Consider the following 25,881-nt stretch of genomic DNA (forward strand, 5'->3'; position numbering starts at 1 on the left):
AAAACCAAGCAAATATGAAAAGATATATATATATATATATATATATATATATATATATATATATATATATATTTTAGTGACTGGAAAGATAATGAAGGAGTTGGATAAAATTTACAGGAAGTGGGGACCAGCATGATGGATCATGGGAGGATTTGGATAATGTTCACAGGAAGTGGGGACTAGCATGATGGATCATGGGAGGATTTGGATAATGTTCACAGGAAGTGGGGACCAGCATGATGGATCATGGGTGCTTGTTGTACAACAGAGCAGCCTGAACTTCATCCCTGGAACAGATGTAAAGTTAGAGGTTGGGAGTCAACTGCACGGTCGTCCTCTGACCCCCTAAAGCACCATAGTATGGGTACCCCACACACATACCATATATATTGCTTTACTGACATTTATCATACCAACATATATCTTAAGTTGACATTAAAGAGAAAGAGATCAGGTTAGATATAGCCACATGTGGCGCTGGCGAGATGGAGCAACAGTTAAGAGCACTTGTTGTTTTTATAGAAGAAACCCAGACTGGGTTCCCAGCACCCACGTCAGGGCTTACGACCATCTGAAACTCTACTTCTATGAGATGTGACACTGACTTCTGGCCTTTGTGGGAACCGGGCATATACGCGGTACACATAAATACATGTAGGCACACAATCCATATACACACAAAATAAGAATAAATAAATCTCTTAAAAATTTTAGCTACATAGACCTAAATCACCTCCAAAGCTAAGATGATCTGAAATATACATGAGTTGTTTTTATAAGGACTAAAAGACAAGTTGTTGTATCTTAAATGAAAGGTGAGTCACACCATGCTTTTGTTAAAGTAGACATTCAACAATAGGACATACCCAGCCATCTCACATCCAAAAATGAAGAGGACAGGTCATAAGTATGCATGTGTGTATTTATTATATGTATATGTGTGTGTGTGTGTGTGTGTGTGTGTGTGAGAGAGAGAGAGAGAGAGAGAGAGAGAGAGAGAGAGAGAGAGAGAGAGAGAGAGAGTTTGGGTTTCGTTGCTATGAAGAGACACCACAACCAAGGTGACTCTTATAACGGAAAACATTTAATTGGGACTGGCTGACAGGTTCAGAGGTTCAGCCCATTGTCATCATGGCAGGAAGTATGACACCATGCAGGCAGACAACAAGGCCACCCCTCCTAATAGTGCCACTCCCTAATGGACAAAGAATTCAAACGCATGAGGCAATTAGGCCATACCTATTCAGACCACCACACTATGTGGCATGTGACTACACTGGGTAATATTTACAAACTAACCACTCAGTACACACACACACACACACACACACACACACACAAATACACACATGCATACTTATGACGTGTGTGTGTGTGTGTGTGTGTGTGTATGTGTGTGTGTGTGTGTGTGTGTTTCAACTCGAATAATTATTTTTTTTCTTGCAGGTAATTTTCCTATGCCTACATGAAATCATTTCCCAATTCAAGCCCTGCTTGGCTGACTTAGTGAGAATTACAAAGCAAACATAACAAAAGCTGATTCCAGCTTAAGCTGGAGGCCGTGATTGTAGGTTCCTGGTTCACTCCAGCATTCCATGAAGTGATTAATGCCCTGTATTATGCAAGGAGGATTTAAAGGCAAGGAAGTTTTACACTGGGCATGGTCTGCTGTGATTTGAATATGAAAAGTCTCCCATAGGCTCACATGCATGAACATTTGTTGTCCAGTTGTGGCACTGTTTGGGAAGGTTGTGGAGCCTCTAGGAGGTGGAGCCTCACTAGAGGGTGAGTCACTGGGCTTTGAGGCTTTCCGGTCCAGGGTCCAGTCTCTGCTTCCTGAATGTAGGTGCAACGGGGCTGGCCAGGTCCCTGCTCCAGCCAAAATGCCTCCCCTGCTTGCTCCCATGACAGACTGTATCCCCTGGAACTGTAAGCCCAAGCAGAGCCTTTCTTCCCTATGTTGCTTTTGTCAGGGCATTGTATCACAACAAAGGGAAGAGAAAGAAAGCACAGCCTAATTTATTTGTCTTTAAATGAACTTGATCAGCGAGTCCTGGCTTTTTTTTTTTTTTTTTTTTTTTTTTTTTTTTTTTTTTGCTGTCTTGTAGAGAGAGATTTCCGTCCCAGAGAACAGGGCTTAGAAAAACGCTGACTTGGTGATTGACAAAAAGCCGGATGTCTTTCTGTTGTGCGTGTGTGTCATTTGAGGTTTTGACAGTAGAAATGTTTCTCCTCCTGAGATAATGAGGAATCTGAAGAGACAATCCATTTCCATAGCACTCTCGGCAGGCTTGGAGCGCTCCGCAAGCAACTTCCTGCCCCTAATATGTACAAAGCATTTTTAGCTTGAGTAAAATACCATCTAGCATAACGTCAATAAGCAGCCCAAAAGTAACATCTCTCATCCTTTCCAAATAGATTCAGAAAAAGCTGAGGCACCTTCGCAATTAAGGCCAACGTGTCTGGGAGGGCATCGGGTTGGTAGAAGCTGGAAGGAATTTTTTTTTTTTAAAAAGTCTCAGCTGCTGGTCGTCGAGAACGAGGCTCCCTTTGTTCCCGGGGTTTGTGAGCATCTGTTTTGAAATCATAATTATGAGTAATTGAGTTGAAGCGTAAGTGGGGTTGTAGCTTTTCCTAAATATAAAAACACAGGTAGATAATTTGGTCACAAATGGAAGAATCATTGTCCCGTTGCCCTTAAAATAAAAGGGTTGGCTAATTTAAAAATATTCAAAGGCATGAAAGAGGTCACCGGCATTTCTGGCACTGACAGTAAAGTGATGTATACACCACCATCAATTAAGAACTAAAAGTTCAAGTGCCTGAGACTGTGGAGAACACTGCTCATTCAAATGACCATAATGGTGACTGAGAATGATACCTCTGGTACCTGCCCACACCTGCAAACACTTGCACGCACCTTCACACACATAAACGGATGCGCTGCTATGCTGCTATGCTGCTATGCTGAGCTGTTTCACACATTAAGACAAACCTTCACCAGGGCAAGAGACTGGAAAGATGGGTCAGTAATTAAGAGCTTGCTGCTCATTCATCAATTATGAGGTCCAGGGTTTGGTTGTGAACCCCTACCTTGGGAGGCTCATAACTGTCTTTAACTCTGCTTCCAGAGGAAGTGATACCCTCCTCTGACCTCCATGGGCATGTAGCATGACCACATAGGCATACACAAACACGTAAATATGGAGGAATGTGAGCTGAATATGCAGCTTCTTATACTAACCTCTAATCCTAGTTTATACATGGAGGCTTACTTTAGACTGTACTAGGTAAACCACGGCCTTATATTATATGTTGGCACTTATTTAACTCGTTTTTTTCTATTACCAGATATTTCAAGTTATGCTAATAAAATGAATTAACGTTTTAATGGCCCTTCTGCATTTGGTAAAGCCTCTTTGCTCAGGTTTCTAAGAGAAGACTTTTAAAAATCCCTCCCTGTTTCCCTCTCTCTCTCTCTCTCTCTCTCTCTCTCTCTCTCTCTCTCTCTCTCTCTGTGTGTGTGTGTGTGTGTGTGTGTGTGTGTGTGTGTGTGCATTAGTGTCTGAGGTACACCTATGCATGCACACAGACCAGAAAAGGGCTATCATGTACCATCTTCCATCACTCTCCAACTCTCTTCCCTGTGCATGGGGCGCCGCATGCTAGCACACCCTAGTGATCCTCCTGTCTCCACCTACCTTGAAGCTGAGGGAACTGGCATTTGTTTATTTTGGTGATGCTAAGATCTGAACTCTGGTCCTAGCTCTTGATAGCTAAGTCATCTTTCCAGCTCAAAAAGAACTATTGCAAACGCTACTGCAGAAATACTCTCTCGCTATCCACCGGTGCTCTTCCTTCAGATAGAGACACAGCAGTGGCTGGGGATATAGCTTGGTGGCAGAACACTTGCCTAGCATGGCACAAGACCCTGAGCTCAATCCCCAGTATTCCCGCTCTCCCCATCACTCAGTAGTTTGAGTAGACTCTTCTGGATAGATACAATTATTTATTATTGGTCCTGTATGTCTCCAAACTCCAATCAATGATTCACCCAGAATTCTGTCTTAGTTAGGGTTTGTGTTGCTATGAAAAAACAGTGAGCAGAAGTAACTTTATGGGGGTGCTGGGAGGCTGGGGGGCTGGGGGCTGGGGGGAAGTTTTATTTCAGCTTAAAGTTCTAAGTTACAGTTCATCAGGAACAAACAGGGCAGAAAGCTGGAGGCTGGAACCAAAGCAGAAGCCATGGAGGAGTGCTGCTGACTGCCTTGCTCACCATGGCTTGCTTAGTCTGCTTTCTTAAACACCCAAGGCCACCTGCCCAGGGCTGGCACCACCCACTGTAGTCTAGACTCTTCCCACATCAATCATTAGTCAATAAAATGCCCCACAGGCTTGCCTACAAACTAACCCTGGTAAGGGCATTTTTTTCAATTAAGAAAAAACTACCCAGGACACATTCCATCACAGGTGTTTGTACCTGTGTTAATAGTACTGTGAGTCCAGGGAAGGGCAAAACGAGCCCAACTGTGATTTTTTTTTCTTCTTCTAACAAAGTAAAAGATGAAAACACTTGACAGCATTTTAGCCTGTTGTTTGTTTGTTTGCATCTCTGAATTTTAAGGCTACAAGTTCAAAATAGTGAGTATTATAGTGACAGTTTAAAAAAAAAGAAAAGAAAAAGCAAATCATGATCCGGACACAGCAGGACTGGTACACTCAACAACTCACAGCAGCTTTGTTCACTGGCACAAGATCTAGCCAAGCAGTGTTCCAGCATAAACTGGCTAGGACTCATAAGGCCTCACCTCTAGCTGAGAAGCTATTGGCAATTGACGGTGGCTCGAGGAGGGAGTGGCATTGTCTTCAGTGGTGTAGCCACTGGTAAGTTGACCATACTCCTGTAAGTAACCCTCTATCCATGCTCATGCAAACAGCTCTAATTGAACTCCCTGGGTTATTTTAAAAGGAAAGGAATAAGGAAGGAAGGAAGGAGAGAGAGAGAGAGAGAGAGAGAGAGAGAGAGAGAGAGAGAGAGAGAGATGAAAATATGTAGCTATCTTTTGCTACTTTGTGGGCTCGTCTTTCTTCCACCCTTCTCCACTGCTTTTCTTCCATCCTTTCAATCCCCTAACATATACAAGAGAAACAAGGATAAAGAGGGAAAAGATCAGGGCTGGAGAGGTGGCTCAGAGGTTAAGAACACTGGGCAGCTCTGCCAGAGGTCCTGAGTTCAATTCCCAGCACCCACATGGTAGCTCACAACCATCTATAATGAGATCTGGTGCCCTCTTCTGGCCTGCAGGCACACATGCAGGCAGAATGCTGTATACACAATAAACAAATAAATCTTTGAAAGAAAAAAAAAAAAGGAAAGAGATCCCTGAATAAAGTCACAGACACAAACACAAAGCGACAGACAGAAAGGACCTTATTTACTTAAAGGGAGTTTTGAGGATGCCAAAGACAGCTATGATTACCACACCATGAAAAACTCAGCATAAAATATTTCATGGTATACGTTAAGTCCACAAATGTCAGATAATATTCATATCTTATGCCTTCAAATTCTTCCAGAAATATCACCCACTAACAAAGCCTATTTCAAAAGGAGAGTAGGAAGAAACGACAGCAATAATGGTTAGACTGGGGGTGGCATTTAATTCACTCGCCAATAAGATTATAGAGAATATTGTTTCCTAATTAGCTCCTGTGTTCAGCAGGCATGCTCAGCAGGATGGGTACTACAGGTCTGATGAGAAAGTGGCTTCTGCAAAGTTCCAACCCCAAGTTGGCCCTGCATGATTGATATCAAAGTGGACATTAGCATTCTTCCTGAGACAAGGCCGGACACCTCTGAGAACATGCACACTTAACCTTGTGAGCTCACTTCTACCGAGACAATGAGCTCTATCCATCAGCTGCCAGGCAACAACCAGTTTAATGTGAAGAATTAATTACGTCAGGCTGACAGCAGCCAGCATCTCAATAAAAAACTTTAAAATTTACTTAAAGGAGAAGCACAGATGCGCAACACATACCAAATGACCAAATGACCCTCCAAGCTCCTAGACGGATCCATCCTCGCTCTCCCGGTGCCGCCTCATTTCCATCATGCAAGATTCTGATTATCATTAACCAGGAAATTTCCCAGATGAAACACACTTCCTGGGCAGAGGAGATGGTTCAGTCAATAAAGTGTTTGTCACATAAGCATGAGGACCTGGGTTCGGATCGCCTGTACCCACAAAAAGCTGGGCATAGTGGTTTATATCTCCAGGCTTAGTGCTTGGGAGGCAGTAGCTAGGAGAACCCTGGGGCTCACTGGCCAAAAAGATTAGCCAAATGAAACCTGTGAACTTCAGATTCTGTGAGAGACTGTGTTACAAAAAGTATGGTGGAGGCTGGAGAGATGGCTCAGCCCACAAAGGCACTTGACACCAAGCCAGAGGACTTCTGAGACCTATGGTAGGAGAGCGCAGACTCCCCACAGGGTATCCTCTGACCTCCACCAGTGCTGTGGCATGCACATACACAGAGAGATAAATTGAATAAATACATTTTTCAAAATCTAAGCCAGAGAGTGACATTTGCTATAAATTCTGACTTCCATCTGCACACATGGGCAATCACACACACACATGTGCACACACTTATGCATACACAAAAATACCCACTCAAAACCAAAACGCAAATGCACTGCCTTCATCAGGACCATAATTTGAGACACTGGGTAATAATGAGATTGAAATTATGTGCAGGAAGAAAAGGAGACGACTGAAAACAGAGTTCAGAGATTCTTACTTGTATTCAGATTCAGAAAACTAGCTACAGGCCAATGCTGAAAAACAAAAAGGCCATTAGCTGCTGCTTGAATGGGACTTCCACCCTTCATTAATTTAAAACACTCTTATTTCCATTTACTTATTTGTGTGAGCCGTGGTGCACCCATGGAGGTCAGAAGACAATGTGTAAAAGTCAGTTCTTCTTTCACTGACCTGGCAATAAGTGTCTTCACCTACCAAGCCATCTTGCTGGCCTCTCCCTATGATTCCTAAAAGTCTACAATGCAATCTCTGTAGTGACACCAGAGGGCTGAAGCTGAGCCAGGGAAGCATCCTTGGCCACTAACATTAGAGCTCAGCAAGACGTATGTCGAAAAGTGCACCATAGGCAATGTACCTCACACCTGAAGTAGGTGTGTGACTATCCTACTGCTGAAAACTCTACATGCTTGGGAAGAAATCCTGGACTATACTGAAAGCTTCCTCCCCACTGTCTAGCTTTCATAGTACCAGATGTGCTGTGCAAGCTCTGGGGGAGAAAAGTCATCAATAGGCTTACTCAACTGTGGACCTTATATGCTACAAACAGACCTGCCGAGCAATGTACCTACTGGAGTAATAATGGCAAGACCATGAAGGGGGAAACCAACTGCTATGGCTGCATCTGAGGCTGGGTGCACCAGAGGGAATCCATTTGTTATTGTAAAGTTGTTCAGTAGCCTTTGCCTTGGGACCTAGGCCCTACTGAGAAGATCCTATTGCTGTCCTAGATGGAGAGAGTCTCCTAGGGCCCTACTCTACCAGGGGAGATAATAGCAGTCATTGTCATTAGTGATGTAGCCATTTGATAAGTTATTTGTGAATCATGTAACAGCTTCATAGTGGCCTCATGGAGCAAAAGCAAAAACAAACAAACAAAACATGGCAGTGAGATTGGGACTTGGTGGAAGTGGTGGGAAGGTGGCCTGGTGGGGTATGTGGGTGATCAGAGGAATGGAGGACGAGAGTACCACTATTATATACATGTATAAAATGATCCAAAGATAATTTTATAATAATAAATTACCCAGACAAATAAGACTTGAGGGGAAAGATGGCAGTACGGAAAGGAAAGTGGCGAGGATTCACCCTAACGTTCACTGGTTCGATGATGGCTCCTTCAAGGGACCTGCTGCAGATCCGTAACTCAGGCTGTCTGAAGGATACTCAGCAGTCTCTAAACCCTAAGTGCCAATGATCATCTGTGAAACATGAGCACTGAGCAGTTAAAGTACACTGAGCCCGCCTACCCCGCCCACTAGCCATCGGAAGCCTGGGCTTTCCTTCCATAGGCTCAATTGTTTCCCCCTGAAAATTGGTGACCATCTTTGTAAACGGTGCTGGCAAAGGCAGAGAACAACAGGTACAGATAATGAACAGCCAGAATTAGGCTTTGAGTAACTGATATGCTACTTCAGTAAGTTCTTCCTAAAAGTTCCTCAGAAGTCCACATTGTATCCGCGTGTGTGTGTGTGTGTGTGTGTGTGTGTGTGTGTGTATGTGTGTGTGTGTGTGTGTGTGTGTATGTGTGTTTGCACATAGTATTCATGTGTACAGTGAAGGTGTGTGTGTGCACATGTGAGAAATGTGTGTAGGCAAGTGGTCACTGCCAACTGCCATTCCTCAGGTCCTGCATAAATGGCTTTTACATTTTTTTTTTATTGTATGTTTGTGCGCACAGACACACACAGCGAGAGAACAACCTTCAGAAATTGTTTTATTATCCCTCACCTTGTTACATTGTCTCTCTGGCTCCTCAAGCTACACTGCATACTTTAAACTAGCTGGCCAGAATTCCTGGCAATTCTTCTGTCTACCTCCCACCTCACCACAGGAGTGCTAGGATTACACGGGATTGTATATGCTGTATCACAGGTGTTTTACACAGGTTTTTGGGATCAAAGTCAGGCCCCTCGGGCTTGTGCTACAAGCTGAGTCGTCTCCCTAGCCCCACAGCTTGTCTTCTGAGGCAGGGTCTGCCACTGGCCTGGACCTTACCAGGTGGGCCAGCAAGCTCCAGGCATCCTCCTGTAACCACCATGCAGAGCTATTTTTACACCAGTTCTGGAGAGCACACTCAAACCCACATGCTTTGCAAGGCAAGCACTTTTTGACTGAGCTATCTCCCCAGCCTCTTCATCGGTTCTATGTCTTTTACCTTGCCAACCAGCATTCATTTTAGCATAAGAATTCTGGTGGCCCCAAGTGAAACACACAGCTGTCTGGTATTTCAATTAATATAATACAGAGGACTCAGAACTAAGCAGAAAGACAGCTAAGCTTCATTTTAGATTCAGGGTAACACCAGACCAATTTTAAGAATGTGAAGAGGGTAAAGTGGAACTCTGTAAAGGGAATTTTTAAAAATGAGATCCACTAAAAGATGCAGAGAATGATTCTGACTTTACTTGAAACAGGAATGGATTCTGACTAACCAAAAGCCAGAGTCCTGAGACATGAGCTCACTGACAGGAAGTGAGCCCTGAAGCACACACACACTGTGAATATGCCTGAGGCTCAATTTAGGAATCACAGTTGGGAATATTTTATAATTTTTTGAGACAGATCTCATTCTCCAAGGCTGGCCTTAAATTCACCAAGTAACCATGCATGACTTTGAACTCCTGGTCCCCCTGCCTCTACCTCCTAAGGGCTGGGATTAAAGGTGTGTTCCACCCCACCTGGTTTATGCAGGCTGAGAATGGAACGCAGGACTTCAAATGTGCCAAGCAAGCATTCTACCAACTGAGACAACTCCCAGCCCCATGATTTAATAGCAATAGACCAAAAAAAAAAAAAAATCAAATGTCATTTTTGAGCAGAGTTTCCTTGCTTTTTTATTTTAACCATTTAAATTTACTTAGGAAAAGTAAGATTGTTTAAGGAAGCAGCACCCAGTTTTAGAGTAATTTAGCACATCCATATGTGAAAAAATACAAAATTACTCAATACATTTTAATACACAAATTCATATACAAACATTTTATTCTAATAATATTCTTTATCACTTCAATTTAAACCATTCCATTATGAAAATTTCTTAATTGAAGAGAGAATATTCCTTTAAAACTCTAAATTAAACAGAGCTTTCTCAACTAATCTATAGCCACACAACCTTTAGAAATACATGGTTCTTCCAGTTTACAATTCTTCCCTTTAGAACTGTACGGCTTGTCATACTTTTTTAAAGATACAAGGCACCAAACACCAGGGAGCGCAGCACACTCAGAGCAGATCTCTTCTTAAACGTTTGTCCTCTGAAGCGCCACTAGCTTTGCATGAACATACTTGTTACATAGCTAACATTTCTTCTGTGTGGTTATTTTGCAATCTACAAAAGTCAAAAATATAATCTGCAGCCCCTGCAGGCAACACAGACAAGTGTCCGGTGTCAGAAATGCTCATTTGCACACTTGGGTGATTCCTCGGAAACAGCATTACTCCAGCTGACCAAGATGTTTAAACACAGTGCCCAGAAGAATTTTGTTCCTTGATTAGTTCCAGTGATTTCATGAACTGAACTGATACGTAAGGCAGGTTGGTCCTTTGGAGCAGCTGGACTGCACACAGCCTACATGGAACGTCCTTCATTTTAAAAACGAAGAAAGCAGACATGTGGAAAATATGTTTAGAGTTTCAAAGAACTGAAACTGCTGAACTGAAATTGTTCAGACTAGGCACTGAAACACTTCTACAAAGAACTTGCCAGATTGTCTCTTCACTGTAGAATGTTCCATTACGCTAAAAAGAAAAGGATACAGAAAATGGTTACTTATCATTTACATCGTTCTAATTGTCTACAGGTCTGAAAAGCAAATGTTGAAATAACCATTCTACACAATACGTGCACTTATTCAAGTATCTGGATGCTTATGCTTGAGTTATAAGAATTCAGGACAGTGCCAACAAAATGGCTCAGGGGGTTAAATGTGCTGGCCACCGAGTCTGATGACCTGAGTTCAATTTTTGAAACCCACAGGTAGCAGGAGATCGAAGTCCCTCGAGTTAGCTTCTGACCTCCTCCACAAACATGGTATGGCAGTACACATGTGCAAATGTGTGCTTTATACACACAAGTAAATACACACATGTCAAGTAAATATGTGTTACAAAAAAAAAAAAGGAACTCCCAGCACTCAGGGAGGCAGAGGCAGGTGGATTGCTATGAGTTAGAGGCCTGGTATACAAAGCAAGTCCACGACAGTCAGTGAAGGCTACACAGAGAAATCCTATCTCAAGAAAGCAAAAAAATAAAAAACAAAAAAAGGACCTCAAGGCAAATTTCATGGCAACACTGCATCTTAAGTACTTGACTACTTAAGTACTGTGTCTCAGCATTTAGTTTTACTACTGGCATGGTCTACTGTGGTGGTGTCACTTCCTCACAGCCTGCTCTGCTCTATGCTACTGGGTGGTGCTCCGCCTTCTCTGGTCTTCATTCTCAACTTTCTCTGGCTCCTGGCTTTCCAACTACTGAAACACCACTGGGGTCAGGGTAGGCTTGAATGTGACTGAGGATAACGCTAAGCATTCTTGAAAACCTATACTAACGCAAGGGCACTAAGAAGCTGTGCACTTACAGTGGTTTATAATTTAACGATTTTATTTCTATTTGTGTGTATTTCTCTGTGGGTGTGTGCACACGACTGCAGTGCCTGAGGAGGCCAGAACATTCGCAGGATCGCCTGCAGTTGGAGCTACAGGCAGTTGTGAGCTGCCTCATGTGGGTGTTAGAAACCAAGCTCACCGGCTCTGAAAGAGTCCCACGTATTCTCAGCCGCTGAGCCATCTCTCCAGCCCCATTACTTTTTGGTTGGTTGGTTGGCTGGTTAGTTGATTTTTGTTTTTTTCCGTTTTTTTTGTCGTTTTTGTTTGAGACAGGGTTTCTCTGTGTAGCCCTGGCTGTCTTGGACTCTCTTTGTAGACCAGGCTGGCCTTGAACTCACAGTAATCCATCTGCCGCTGCCTCCCGAGTGCTGGTATTAAAGGTGAGCACTACCACAGCCTGGCTCCCATTACTTTTTTTTCCCATTACTTTTAATTTAAAAATGGCACAGCCGTTTCCCAAGCCTCACTAAAAGGACAACAGACAATAAAGGATCGTTTTTCTTAGAAGGAATAAACTCCATGAGCCAAGAGAAGAGCAAGCAACAGCAACAAAGCTTTGGTGGCCACAGGGAAACACCACTAAGTGTCTCTGCAGGGGATGGGGAGGGAAGCAAAAGAAAGCAGGAATCTGGCAAAAAATGAATAGAGTATCAGTTATACATTCCTGCGTTTTATACAACAGAAAAGTCTTAAAGTGTATTATCTAAACACAGGAGAGGTTCTAGAGACAATATCAAGTAGAATTTTAATGACATGGTCATTTCTTAGTTAATCATGAAAATATAAACACAGAACATAGATCTTTCCAAACTTATGCAATAATTATATGCTAGTGGTGGGTGTTTTGTTTTGTTTTGTTTTGAGACAAAGTCTATGTAACCCAGGCTGGCCTCAAATTCACTATGTGGTAGAGATTGACTTTGAACTCTTCCTGCCTCTGCCTCCCAAATGCTGGAGTAATAGCCTGTGTCACCACGCCCTATCAGATGATGGAGATTGGCCTCTCTATTCTGGCCAGAATGATACGGGATTGGGAGGTAAGCGTGTGGTGTGAAAGCAGAAATCCTGATCTGCCTTAGTAAAGAGTGTTGTCAGTTGAACAGACAAGCAACAGAAACATGAGTATAGTCTGTAAAGAAACAGGCAAACACAGGAGAATCAGCTAAGAATGGGGGTTTATAGGGAGTTAACATTTGACTCCACCCCTTCCTGAGGGTCTATGGGAAGTTAATGGTTGCTGAGGAAAGGAGAGACATTTTCTTCAGTGCTGTAGCTACTCGTAGGTTGCTCATGCTCTTATAAAATAACTTTCACCCATGTTCCTGTAAGGAGATGGAAGTTCACACACGTGTACACACAGACACACACATACACAAGCATGCACACACACACACACATACACAAGCATGCACACACATGTACACACAGAGGAAGGGGCAACAAAAGCAGAAGGATGCCAATTTGAAAGAGAATGAGGCTCAGCAGGAGTGAAGACAAGAAGGGTTATAAAGGATAGAAATATGGATGTTCCTATGAGTAGATACACACAGGTATGAAATGTTATAATGATATTCATTATTATGTGTAACTAATACCTGCTAATAAAAAGTCTTGAAAAAGGATCAGTTGTTTGTTTTTATAGTGCCTTGGCATAAGCCACAGCTTAAGTGCCCACATGCATCATGGGCCCCATGTGATTCCCTCAGGGTGAGCAGAGTGGGCAGGGCAGGGCAGGGCAGGGAAGCTGCTCTGTAGACCTTTGTAGAGATAGAGCCAAGACTGTGCAAAGATACAACCACAGAAAGCCAACAAAGTAGCTTTAGAGGTGAATGTGCTATGCAGATAACAATTAGCCCTCAAGGCCAAATCAATTGCTAGAAGCTAGCACTGCTGAGGGATGTTGTGGGTACAGAGGCAAAGTCCAGGCACAATCAGGAAACATCTCAGCAGAAACTGTCTAGGGATATCCCAGAATGAAAGGCCAGGATCCCCAGAATTCCTGTAACTTACTGCAGTTTCCTACTCTAAATAAATTGCTTTTGTACCTACCAAAGGTATGCTGGCCTTATTCCAAAATTCGTTAGTAAATCAATAATTATCATATATTCCCTTGGTCCCCTAATAAATATAAATTCCTAAAATTTTTAAAGTCGGAAAATGATTCTGAAACATTAACAAAAGCAGTTGGAGAATAAAGGCTCACACTGCCAGTCTCATAAAACACACACACATACACACATGTGTGCATACCCACAGTGGAGAGGGGGAAGAGAAGATGTGATACACCATAAAATATTTTATTTTTCTTGGTTTTATAATAAGAGAAAGATCTTTCTAAAGTATATAACTAGATAAAATGATTTAGCATGAAAAAGAGCAGGTTAGAAGCTGGAGAGACAGCTCCGCTGGTAAAGTGCTCGCTGCTCAAGCATGAGGACCTGGGCGCAGATTGCCAGCTTCCACATAACAAGCCAGGCACAGCGACACACGCCTGTAATCCCAGTGCGGGGAGGTGGAGACAGGAGGACCCTGGGCTCGCTGACTAGACAGCCCAGCAAATCAGTGAGCACCAGGTTCAGTGAGAGACTGTCTCAAACACAGAGTTGAGAGCAATAAAGGAAGACAACCTCTGGCCAGAGGTCACATCCATGGACACATGAACACGTTCACGCACATGGGGACATACACACGTGTACATGTGCACACACACTGTCAGAATGAGTTAAAACTCACTGGCCATCTGATTTGAGGAAGGCACTACTGTGATAGTCTGAGCTCAGTACCTGTTAGATGGCTCTATCATAACGCCACTTCCCAAACAAGGAGACAGAGGCTCAAAGAGGCAAAGAAGCTCCCAAAGCATCACACAGCCAGCTGTGAAGAACCTGGGGACCTGGAGCCCAAAGCGGCTGGACTCCAGGGGCTGTAGCACATCTGGCCGCCTCGAGGAACTCATTCTAGAAAGTCTCCTGTGGGGGAGGGTGTGGTGTTGCAAACCTTTACTCTCAACACTCTAGATATAAGAGGCAGGAGGATCTCTGTGGGTTTAGGTTAGTTCCAGCCCAGCCAGGGCTACACAGAGAGATCTTGTCTCAAAAAAGAAAAAAGGAAGGGAGGGAAGAAATGGGTGAAAAATGGGAAGGAGGGAGGGGGAAGGTTGACAGACTGGCCAGCCCACCCCACACTCAAATATCCCAAGAAGAAACACACCATGATGCACGGAAGCTGGCTCAAACACACACCTGAACTACAGAGGACAGCAGCTAAGTAGCTCCATCCTCCTGAGAAACGCTGTGCATAGAAATGAGACTCTCGCACTGTTCACTGTCTTCAGGGACTCTAAAGAAAAAACGTAAGAGTTAAGACAGCTTTAGAACTGCAAACAAAACCTCAGAAATGCCCCTCCACTCTATCCAAAGCTGGGAGGTCACAGTACAGTTAGTGACATAACCAATGATTTTCCTCATGTTTTTGAAGTACAATACCAAAAGCTTTCCCTCTTAAAAAGAAACTGGGGGCTGGAGAGATGGCTCAGAGGTTAAGAGCACTGGCTGCTCTTCCAAAGGTCCTGAGTTCAATTCCCAGCAACCACATGGTGGCTCACAACCACCTATAATGAGATCTGGTGTCCTCTTCTGACGTGCAGGAGTACATGCAGGCAGAACACTGTATATACATAACTAATAAATAAGTTTAAAAAAAAAGAAAAAGAAAACTGAGAAGAGAAAATTTAAGACTGTGTTAACATATTCTATTATAAGCTACACCCAAACCAGAAATTGAAATTTCTACATTGAAATTACAAACTATCTATAAGTACTCTGGTTTTACCTATGAACCAAAACATTTCCTTCCTAAAAATTAGCAGTAGAGAAATTGTTTCATCATCCCAAGGATCCAAATGCATCTGTTTTCCTTATATGACACAAAGTATATAATTTACTCTCCGAATAATTCCTGTCAAAATCCCTAAAAGCCAGGCAGCCACTGTGGTGATTTCCAGCCTACTTAGCCAACCCATGGCTGCTGTTTTGTCTTTTGAGACAGAGTCTCCCTCTATAGCCCAAGCTGGCTCCAATCTCAGAATCCTACTAGCCCTCCCAAGTTGCTGAGATTACAGGCAAGCACAGCCACACCCAGCTACAAATATTGTTCTTTTAAAAAAAAAAAATCTACGTTGTGATCCTAGTGTTCAGGGCCAGGCAGAGTTACATACATAGTAAGACTATAGCTCAAAAACAAAAACAAGGGCTGAGGGGTGGCTTGGTTGGTAAAGTACTTGTCCCAAAGCATAAAACCATAAATTCTATCTCCTCTAACCCACATAAAAAAAATCAAGGCAAGACAGGAGGATCCATGGGGCTTACTGCTGGCCAGTCTAGTCAAATTGGTCCAGGCTACCCAAACTGGCCAGCGGCAGCACAACCCTCAAACCTAAGGGGGAGCATGACTAGGGGAGACATTTGACATGGCCTCTGGTCTCCCTTCATGCACGTGCACACATATGTAGGTTCATGCAGACACAAACAAACAAATGAACACATATACACAAGCTTTAAAAAACTTTGTGGGATAAAAGATACCTCTGAATTCGATGTTTTCTGCATATGAAGGCAAAAATTCTTCTGACTCCTACCATCACAGGATCCCAATTATTATAATGGCACAGGAGAGTAACAATAAAAAATGAAACAAATACAGGGACAGCGCCTGCAAAAAATAACCAAGAAAACTGCACCTAAAACAAAAGAATAAAATAAAATCTCAATCATTAAGGCAATGTCTTTACAGTTAATACACATTAGAATACAAAGACAGACTAAGCACTGACAATGTGTTATGAAGTATTACTATATAAGAAGATTTAGGGCTTCAATTTACAATTCTCCTCGCTTAAATAACCAAAAGCAATACTTACTGCTCTAAAAAGAAAAATGGGCAAAAGAAAAGCAACAAAGGTAAGCCAGTAATTACTAGGCACACTGCCCAGAGTGCGATGTCCACAATGGAGTTTCTGTGGCAAACACCACGACACTCATTTCCTCCATAATGGTCAACCCCTGCTCACAAGTAGATTTTTCTTCCTCAATTTTCAATACCATCTTCAAAACTTCACATTTGAAAACAAACATGTTAAAACTGTGTTAACAGTGTTATGTTACAGTTCCTAATGTTAAAACCAAGTGAAATCTTTAAAGACAACTAGAAATAACAGCACGGGATTGCTTTTATAATGATTTACTTATTTAGGAGTATGTGTGTATGTACGTGCAGCACACATGTACAGGTGCTGGCAGAGGCCAGAAGAGGGTGTTGTTGGATCTCACAGATCTGGAGTTACAGACGGCCGTGAGGTACCTGATGGGAACTGGACCCAAGTCCTCTGTAAGAGCAATAAGTGTTCCTAACACTGAGATGTCTCTCTAGCTCTGCAGAATCATTTTTAAATAATGAATATACACATCACTGAGAGTATTCTGCCTTTATCATTAAACTACACAAAGACCTAAAGAAAAAATAGCACTAAAAATAAGGCTAGTAGAACACAGCACAAACTTTGGAGTCTTTTCAAATTGTATTAAGCTAGCACACACACACACACACACACACACACACACACACAATGATTACTTATGACTTAAAATATTCAAATTCCAAATGCAGAATAAATGGATGCCTTTCTCAAAGCTTTAGGCAAAGGCACACCTCTCTCCTCTGCCACCCTAGAAGCACTAAACAAACTTTTTCCACAGGGTATAGTGGCACACACCTTTAATGCCAGCACTTGGGAGGCAAAGGCAAGCAGATCCCTATGAGTTCAAGGCCAGCCTGATTGATGCAGTGTGTTCCAGACCAGCTAGGATAATACAGTGAGACCCTATCTCAAGGCAGAAAAGGAACTCCTAGCTCATGGGGTGTGGCTATACATCTCTACATGGTGTGTCCATGACTGCAGAAGCCAGAGGTCAACCCTAGCTGTCCTTCCTTGCGTGCTGATTTCTGGAACAGTCACTTACTGACCTAGGACTCAGAGTACAAGCATGAAACACGACCCCTGGCTGGTTTTTGTTCTTGTTTTTGAACATGAATTATAGGGATCCAGCTCAGTCCTCGAGTGTGTGGAGTCACTGTACTGATGGAGCCACCTCTTAAACTCCTACTGTTTATGTTTCTATGTAGTAGTCTCTTTAGCGAGAGAAGCATCAAGTATTATCCATGTCTGCCTCCCTTATTGCTGAAACGCATCCCGTAACTGTCCCTGGTTGGCCTTCGTAATGTTACAGTACCCATGAACTTACCTTTTGCATGCACATGTCGGCTATGATGGAGAGAGGTATCGTAAGGCTTAGTGCAAGTGTGCCTATCAACGATGAGGTAAGAAAGCAGCCCCTGAAAAGAGAAAGGAAACATAACCCCTATATTAAAAATACTAAAAAACGCCACTGAACAAATTAACATGTCCTATCCTGTAATATGCACCTCAGAGATCTCAAGTAGAGGTGAAAGTTGAGGAGGAACAGATACAGAAAATAATAGTTACTAAAATGACTCCAAAGTTTGTCCTCGACTATTAAAAATACCATCATGGCATTATAAAGAGTGCTGGGTGCTTTATACTATTTGAGACCTGCTTGTATATATTATTCAACTTTAGATATATAATTTACATTCCATTAACTTAAAAAATTACTGAGCAGAGTTTTTAGTTTTGTCATGACAACCTAACTAAACCAAAGTATCCTTCTTTAGATTTAAAAAATAAATTTTAAATTATGTGCATATGTGTGGGTTGGTACATGTGAATGCAGTATCCTTAGAGACCAGAAGAGAATGTGGGAATTCCTCTGAAGCTGGAGTTACAGGCCGTTGAAAGCTTCCCAACATGGGTACTGGGCCCTGAACTCAGGTCCTCCGCAAGACCAGCATGCACCCTTAACCATGGAGACATCTCTCTAGACCCCAAAACAGTATTATTAAAATTGAAATCATACATAAACTTTAAGAAACTGATAAGCTTGCGCCACAAGACCCCGCTCTCTTAAAACTTCAGTCTGGTAGGAAGAATATTAAGTATAAGACTATAATGGAAGTCGTATAAATTCTTTATGGGATACTATTTTCAAACTTACCTTAAAGTTATTGTCATTAAATGAGAAAAACTGTAGCATGTGTTAGCATCCTAAGTTAATTCACTCATGACTTCCACACCTGGATCATTCATTTGTAACATACTGAATATAAACACAGCAACAGCAGCAAAGCCTGTGAACCACCAAATATTCCCTAGCTTCCTAAGTAAGTAACGCCCTTGAAATCCCACTAAGAATCCACGAATTCACACCTGGTCCTCACATCTCATATGCTGGAAGTTCATTAATCAGTCAGTAGCTGCTTTCATTTATATAACACTATTCTTTATATGTTTGCATTTACATGTTCATGTGTGTGCCTATGCACTCAGATGTATATACACATGTGTTCATGGGTAGGTAAGAGGTCCACATCAGGTGTCTATTTCACTCTTCACCTTATTTTGGAGACTAGTTCTCACTGAACCTCGCTCACTAATTAGAGATGCATGCCACCCGCCTAGAAACGCAACTCAGACCCTCATGTTTGTGCATCAACAACTTTATCAACTGAGACCCCAACACTGTACTTTAAAATTGATAATTTCATACCTGTAAACCAACATTTTGAAGGCATTTTTCAAATTTAAATAATTTGTATTTCCTAGTTAGCTCCAGCTGTCAACACAGCCTGGAGAAGTGGTTCTCAATTATCTTAGTGCTATGACACTTTCATTCAGGTTCCTCATGTTGGGGTGACCCCCAACCATAAAATTATTTGGTTGCTACTTGATACCTGTAATTATTCTAGATATGAATCATAGTATAAATATCTAATATGCAAGATATCTGACATACAACTCCTGTAAAGGTGTCATTTGACCCCCAAAGGGGTTTTAACCCACAGGTTGAGAATTGCTGGCTTAGAGTCATCTGAGGGAGTTTTAATTGAAGGATTGGATTGGCCTGGGTCTTTTCTGTTAAGGCACTGTCTTAATTGATGACTAATGGGGCCGGGGCTTCCCTAACTCCTTCAGTGATGGGCTATGGCCTATTTAAGTGTGAGCCAATAAACTGTTCCTCCTTTCAGTCACTTTGGTTAGGGTGTTTCAGCACAGCAGCAGAGAGGAGTCCAAAGCATGTTCATTCACATATCTATATTCACGCCCTTATTAAACAAATACTTTTGAGCTTCCTTCTACGTGTCCTCTTTACAATGGGCCCACAGACATTAAAATCAAAGTCTCTGCTCTATTAGGGTAAATATATTCAATAAAAGTATCTATGTGGAAGGGAAGCACACAGAAGAGAGCATCAGACCCCAGAAGACTCAGAAATGTTCAAACTACTTAAAAGTCAACAAACTGACAACAAACGAACCACAGGAGAAATAACAGAACTTACCACAGCCACAGAAACTCGGAAAGAACTGTTCCGATGAGGCCATTGATAACGATACACAACAGTACTACTTTATTGGGGAACTCGAAGTCTTCAAAGCCAGTATAATGAAGTAAAAAGAACCCCGGCCATAAGAGCAGCAGATTAAAGAGACCTACAAAACCTGAGCATCAGAGAGACATGGGTTAAAATCATGACTGATTTCAATTTCCCAAACTTAACAACACTATTAGAAACAAGGGGCTTCTGCAGTTGCTTGACTGGGACTTGTGTCAGTTGGTCTGAAGAGCAGTTCTACAAACAGTAACACCAGGAAAACACAAGAGCAAGTGTCTGGTAAGTGCTGAGTGCAGTCTGGTGGGGAAGACGGCTCAGCCAGTAAAGTGCTTGTGCTCAGATACGAGTGCACTCCTCAGCACACAGGGCTGCTCATTTGTACATGCAGCTTTGGGGACATGCAGACATGGCTCCTGGGGACCCACTGGCCAATTAGTCTGGCTGAATCATGAGCTTCAGAAGGTTCCACGAGAGACCTTGGAATCCATATTAGTAAAAAAAATCATAAGGAGAAAAAAATGCCTCCATATTCTCTCAAAAAGATAACCTATGAATTTATAACTTCAAATAAATAGCTTAGAAGGTTAAACAGGTACTGGAGCTTTCTCAGAGAATTGGGAATAGTGCTACCTCAAGACCCAGCTACTCCACACCTGGACATATTCCCAAAAGATGTTCCACCATACAAGGACATTTGCTCAACTATGCTCATAGCAACTTGATTCATAATAGCTAGAAACTGGAAACAACCCAGGTGTCCTTCAACTGAGGAATGGATACAGAAACTGTGGTACATTTACACAATGGGATACCACTCAGCTATTAAAAACAAGGAAATCATGCAATTTTCAGGTAAGTGAGTGTACTTGCCAAAGAACATCGGAATATCCAATTTATCTTCTCTGTCTACCTTTCTCTTGATCATCACAATGTAGACAGCATAGAGCATAGCTCCAGCAAGGGACCAAATGGAACCTGCAAAAACCAACACATGATTTAAACTGTTGCATCCACCCATGAACTCATTCTGTATATCATACTGCATATACATAGAGTCTAATAATATATTGGATACCATGTGAAGAAATGAGAATGCAAAAATGAACAAACAAACAAACCAAACCTAACTCATTACATCCACATCCCCCGGTAGGGTAGTAAGGAACTGAATGGATAAACAAGTATATGCAAAACACCCACACAAATTCCAACAATGAAAGTCAGATAAGTAGCAGTTTGTCATTAATTTTGAAACACATACTTCCTATTTTTCTCTACATCAGAGTTTCTCAATCTTCCTAATGCTGCAACCCTTTTCTCATGTTGTGGTGACCCCCAACCATAAATTATTTTCTTTAATACTTTATAACTATAATTTTGGTACTGTTAAAATCATAATACAAATATCTGTATTTTCAGATGATTTCAGGGGGGCCTCTGAGAAAGGGTCATTCCATCCTCAGCAACTCACAGGTTGAGAACCTCTGCTTTACATGAGCGACTTGACACAGTCTATTGTACAACGTAACAAATGCTTCTTTCCATCTCTAAGCCATTTGTTGATCTTATTATTCCCATCTCTCCATGATTTTACAGATGCACTACCACCATATTCATAAGGTTACACTCTTCCATCCAGCATCCTCTTTTCTATTCTGCTGAATTTCCCACTAATTTGTCTTCTGTTTTAAGACAATGGAACATTTACTAATGTTAAGTACTGTATTATGGATTAGGGACATGGCACAGAGGGTAAAGCACCCACAAGGAGGAGGACATGAGTTCGCATCCCTACAACCACATCAAGTCAGACATGGGAAGTGCATGTATCTGCCATGCCGGCACTCCTGCAAGGAGGCGGGAGGCAGAGGCAAGAGAATCCCAGGAAGCTTACAAGCCAGCAGCCAGGCATACACAGTGACAACCAACAAAAAAAGCTCATCTCAAACAAGGTGGAAATCAAGGACCATCACCTGAAGGTGTCCTCTGACCTCCACACAAGCATTCTGTCACACATTCACCTATACCAACACACTCACATGTACATACACACACAAAATGTATCCACACAAAATTAAAATGTCATTAATTTGCTCTCTAGTGGCTTTATTTTGTAATACCCATACCTTACTTTAAAACAAGAACTCTTTGAAAATTACAAGCATATAATATATGCTCATAATTGGTTGAAATGTGCTATATAATGTTAAGCTCAGATTATGTGAATAATTACTACTAACTGTCTTTATTAACTCTGTTTAATGACCCTTAAGTAAGCCTTCAAAGACAATTAAACAATGTGCCAAGTGAGCACACTCAATATTTTACTGAAAAACAATATTTATTAATTCTATTTTTTATTATTATCAAAAATTTTTAAATTTGTCAACAAAATCTTGCACTCAAAAAAACCTATATGTATATATTGGGTTTTATTATACACAAAGTGGCTCTGAGTCAGAAACAGGAGATTTAGGTCAGAGCACAGGTGACCAGGCAGTAACCAAGTAGAGTCCAGGAAGCGCTGTTCTACTCTATGAACTTCAAATACCTAGAGAGATGAACTAATTCAGGCTCTAGTTACCTTTGGGTTTTTGTTTTGGTTTGGTTTGGTTTGGTTTGGTTTGGTTTTTTTTTTCTAAATTTAGGCAGTAGGTCAAAACTACATGTTTTCTATGATAGTAACTGCTAAGGCGAGGAACAGGAGTGCATGTTAGTAGGTAACAGTATGACTACAGGACACTTCTGTAACCTCCAAGTACCTCCCATAACATGCTTGCTCCTTCCACAATTAGTCCCCTCCCTCGCCCCGGAGCACCCTGGCAGGTACTACTTTGATAACCTACATCACTAGCCATAGACGAGAGCAACGTCATGGGTCCTTGGAGAAAGTGCACCAACACCAGTCAGGTCAGGAAATAGTACTGTCATGATATTACTACCAATTTCTACAGCATCAACTTAACTAGAACGAATTCTAGATAAACCTAACTCAAATGGAGAAACACTGTACAAGGAAAATGAGCTGTACGCTCCATAAGTGTCAAGCTCACAGAAGGCAAGAAAGACTGTATTAGGGGTCCTGCTGAAAGGACATTAGGAGAACAGGACAACCAAATGAAAACCAATAAAAGGCTCCAGGCCACTACATGAACACTGTGAGAAAGACGGCTGCATTAAGGATGGATCTACTATCAAAATAAGTGTTCACTATAGTAGTAAGTGCTCATCAAAGATACAAAATTAGTATCTAATGAGAAAATTAGTAGGTAATGTTAATTCTTGAACTTTGTAATTGATCTGTAGTCATATAAATTAATGTCTGGAGAATTTGAGGGAAAGTCATAAAAATTCTAGTAACAGCCCTTTTTGCATCATTTCTAAAGGAAAAATTAAATTTTAAAAATTTATTTATTTATTTATTTATTTATTTCCTTTACATCCTGGTGATAGCCCTGTCCCTCCTAACCACCCAGCTCCACCCTCCCTTCCTCTTCCCTATCCTCCTTCCTCTATTCCTCAGAGAAGGGGGGACCCCCTTCCTGTCCACCCAGCTCATCAACTTGCATCAGAACTGGGTGTGTCCTCTTCCCCAGTGGGCAGGCAAGGCAGTCCTGCCAGAGGGGAAGTCATCAAAAAGCTGTCAACAGAGTCCATGTCAAACCCTGTTACTGAGCCAGCACGATGGCTTAGCCGGTCAAGAGGTGCTTGCTTCCAAGCCTGGAAGCCTGAGTTCAATCCCTGGGACCCACGCTGAAAGACTAGCCACACATAAGATGTGTCACCTGTGCATGCATGCGTGGGGGGGGGGCTTGTTTGTCCGTGTGTGTGTGTGTGTGTGTGTGTGTGTGTGTGTGTCTGTCTGTCTGTACACATGCACACTAAGTGTACACACACATAAATAAATGCAATATGCCCATGCTGGGTCTGCACATGTCCTCGTGCACTGCAGCAAAGAGCTTGCTTGAATGCCCTAGCAGAGCAGTTGGCTTCTTACCTATTGTGTCTCTTCCAGCAGACTTTTCAGACCCAGACAGGTTCACCAGCACCACACCTCCAATGCTGTGAGAGAAGCACCGTTACTGATGAACAAAATCAGAAACTCCTGAGAGACTAACCATCTGCATAAAACCTCAGAAGTCATTGTCACCGTGGGTAGAACTGTCTGGGAAGGTAGTGGTTTCACTGACGGGGACTCAGCTCATCATCCCAGCACAGTACTGTACTGCGCGCTGACAGTTCTTCCTCACAGATGCACGCTGACAGCTTCCATTTTACATGGGAAGCCTGAGGCATGAAGAGGTGAAATAACATGACCAAGACCACATGATAGGGCTGGAACACAGGAAGCCTAGCTGTAAAGTCCAACATGCTTACATGTTACTGTCTTTCAGTTATGGAAAAGGGATAACTTGTTGTCCCTTTGCACAGCTTTTTTCAGAGATGGATATAAAGCTAGCAATGGCGCTCTTCTTGCAGATGAAACCTAAGTAGAGAGAAAGGCTGTCCATATACATTTGACAAGCCCTGTTGGCCCCATGACTTCAATGGGCAAAAAGGAGACAACTGAAGGTTGCTGAAAAGTCGAAGGACACCGCCTCATCCAACTATCATTTGCTGAGCATCTAGAATAAGCAAAGCAGTGTGTTCCAGTGGCACAAGACGGGCGTGCTTCCGGTCTTCAAAGAGCCTGACCAGCTTTCTACTTCCAGGTAGCTTATTACTTGTCTATTTTTTTTCCAAACAAGTGAAAATGCTGCAAATTTAAAAGACAGTCTAATTCTCTTGCTTACTGAGGAAAAAGACTTGGACATATCTGAGGAGCATACAGAAAAATGGTATTTCCCCTTATGGGATACTGTGATTAGAAGCTAAATAGAATATTCCTTGCACGGAGTCTCCTACTCCTAGTAGCAGCGTCAGGTTTCTTGCCATGATCAGTGTTTGGATTAGAGTCAGCTGTTGTTTACCGAGTTCCCACAATATAATAGAAACCATTTCATTTCCATCCAGAGGATGAGGCCGTGACGGTGCCTAAATATACTTACTGAGCACAAGCTGTTCTTTGAAACAATTTAGAAGTTTGACCTCATCGCTCTGCGTGGCAGTCCCATGAGACAAATTCTACTGTGATCCCCAGTTTACAGAAGAGGAAGCAAACAACAAGGTTTTAAAATAATGTGCAAGATTTCAAAACTAGTAATGGCCATGGCTCTGGATCACAGACAACAGAATGAGACTTCTGAGATCATCAGATTTCCTTCAAAGCTACAGCTTTATCAAATTCTATATATGGTCACAAAAACTCAATCTCATTGTTTAAGGCCAATTCAAAACAAACTATTAAATAGTCTTTATTAGAGTATTTTTAAGAGTAAAATAAAACACAAAAATGTAAGTATCAACTATCCTAAACTACAGCTCAAACTTCATTTTTTTTAAAGGAAAGAAAGTAACTACTTTAGACGTGTGGTCCATGTGGTTTCTTTTACAACTTTGCTGCCCCATATCAGCCACAGATTGTAAGTAAATGAAAATGACTGTTTCAATAAAACTTTATTTATAAAAACTGGCAGATCTTATTTTTCTAGTCCCCATTCTTTTTTTTTTTACCCTTGGCTGCCCTGGACTCACTGTGTAGACCAGGCTGGCCTCAAACTCTGCCTCCCAAGTGCTGGGATTAAAAGCATGCACCACCACGCCTGGCTCCTAGTCCCCATTCTTAAGCTACTTTAACAAGAAATAATATTCTGTCAAAGCACTTCCAAGTTCAACATTTTATATTTATTCCCTTCTTTATCAAACCATTCTTTATTACACGGTACTAAAAAAAAGTTTAAACAGCATATATTTCTTTCTGTTAAAGTTTAATAAAACCTCATTTCCTTCCTCAATATAAATGTATTATATTTCCAATATGA

The 25,881-nt window shown here is 41.9% G+C and overlaps 1 protein-coding gene across 2 annotated transcripts in view; it reads right to left on the reverse strand.

The window, feature by feature from the left end:
* Positions 1-9,777: 9,777 nt before the first annotated feature.
* The window catches only part of SLC35F5 (solute carrier family 35 member F5), a 33,964-nt gene continuing 17,860 nt past the window's right edge, over positions 9,778-25,881 (reverse strand). For both annotated transcript variants that reach the window (XM_084783655.1, XM_084783656.1), the window contains exons 10-16: positions 23,958-24,022; positions 20,831-20,935; positions 19,907-20,066; positions 17,732-17,822; positions 16,016-16,170; positions 14,675-14,771; positions 9,778-10,565 (exon numbers count right to left, since the gene is read on the reverse strand). In XM_084783655.1, the coding sequence (XP_084639781.1) occupies positions 14,696-14,771; positions 16,016-16,170; positions 17,732-17,822; positions 19,907-20,066; positions 20,831-20,935; positions 23,958-24,022 (652 nt within the window). In that variant the 3' untranslated portion in view covers positions 9,778-10,565; positions 14,675-14,695. The remainder of the gene's footprint in view (positions 10,566-14,674; positions 14,772-16,015; positions 16,171-17,731; positions 17,823-19,906; positions 20,067-20,830; positions 20,936-23,957; positions 24,023-25,881) is intronic.

Source organism: Acomys minous (genome assembly GCF_964271855.1).
Source record: "Acomys minous genome assembly, chromosome: 1".
NCBI lineage: Eukaryota > Metazoa > Chordata > Mammalia > Rodentia > Muridae > Acomys > Acomys minous.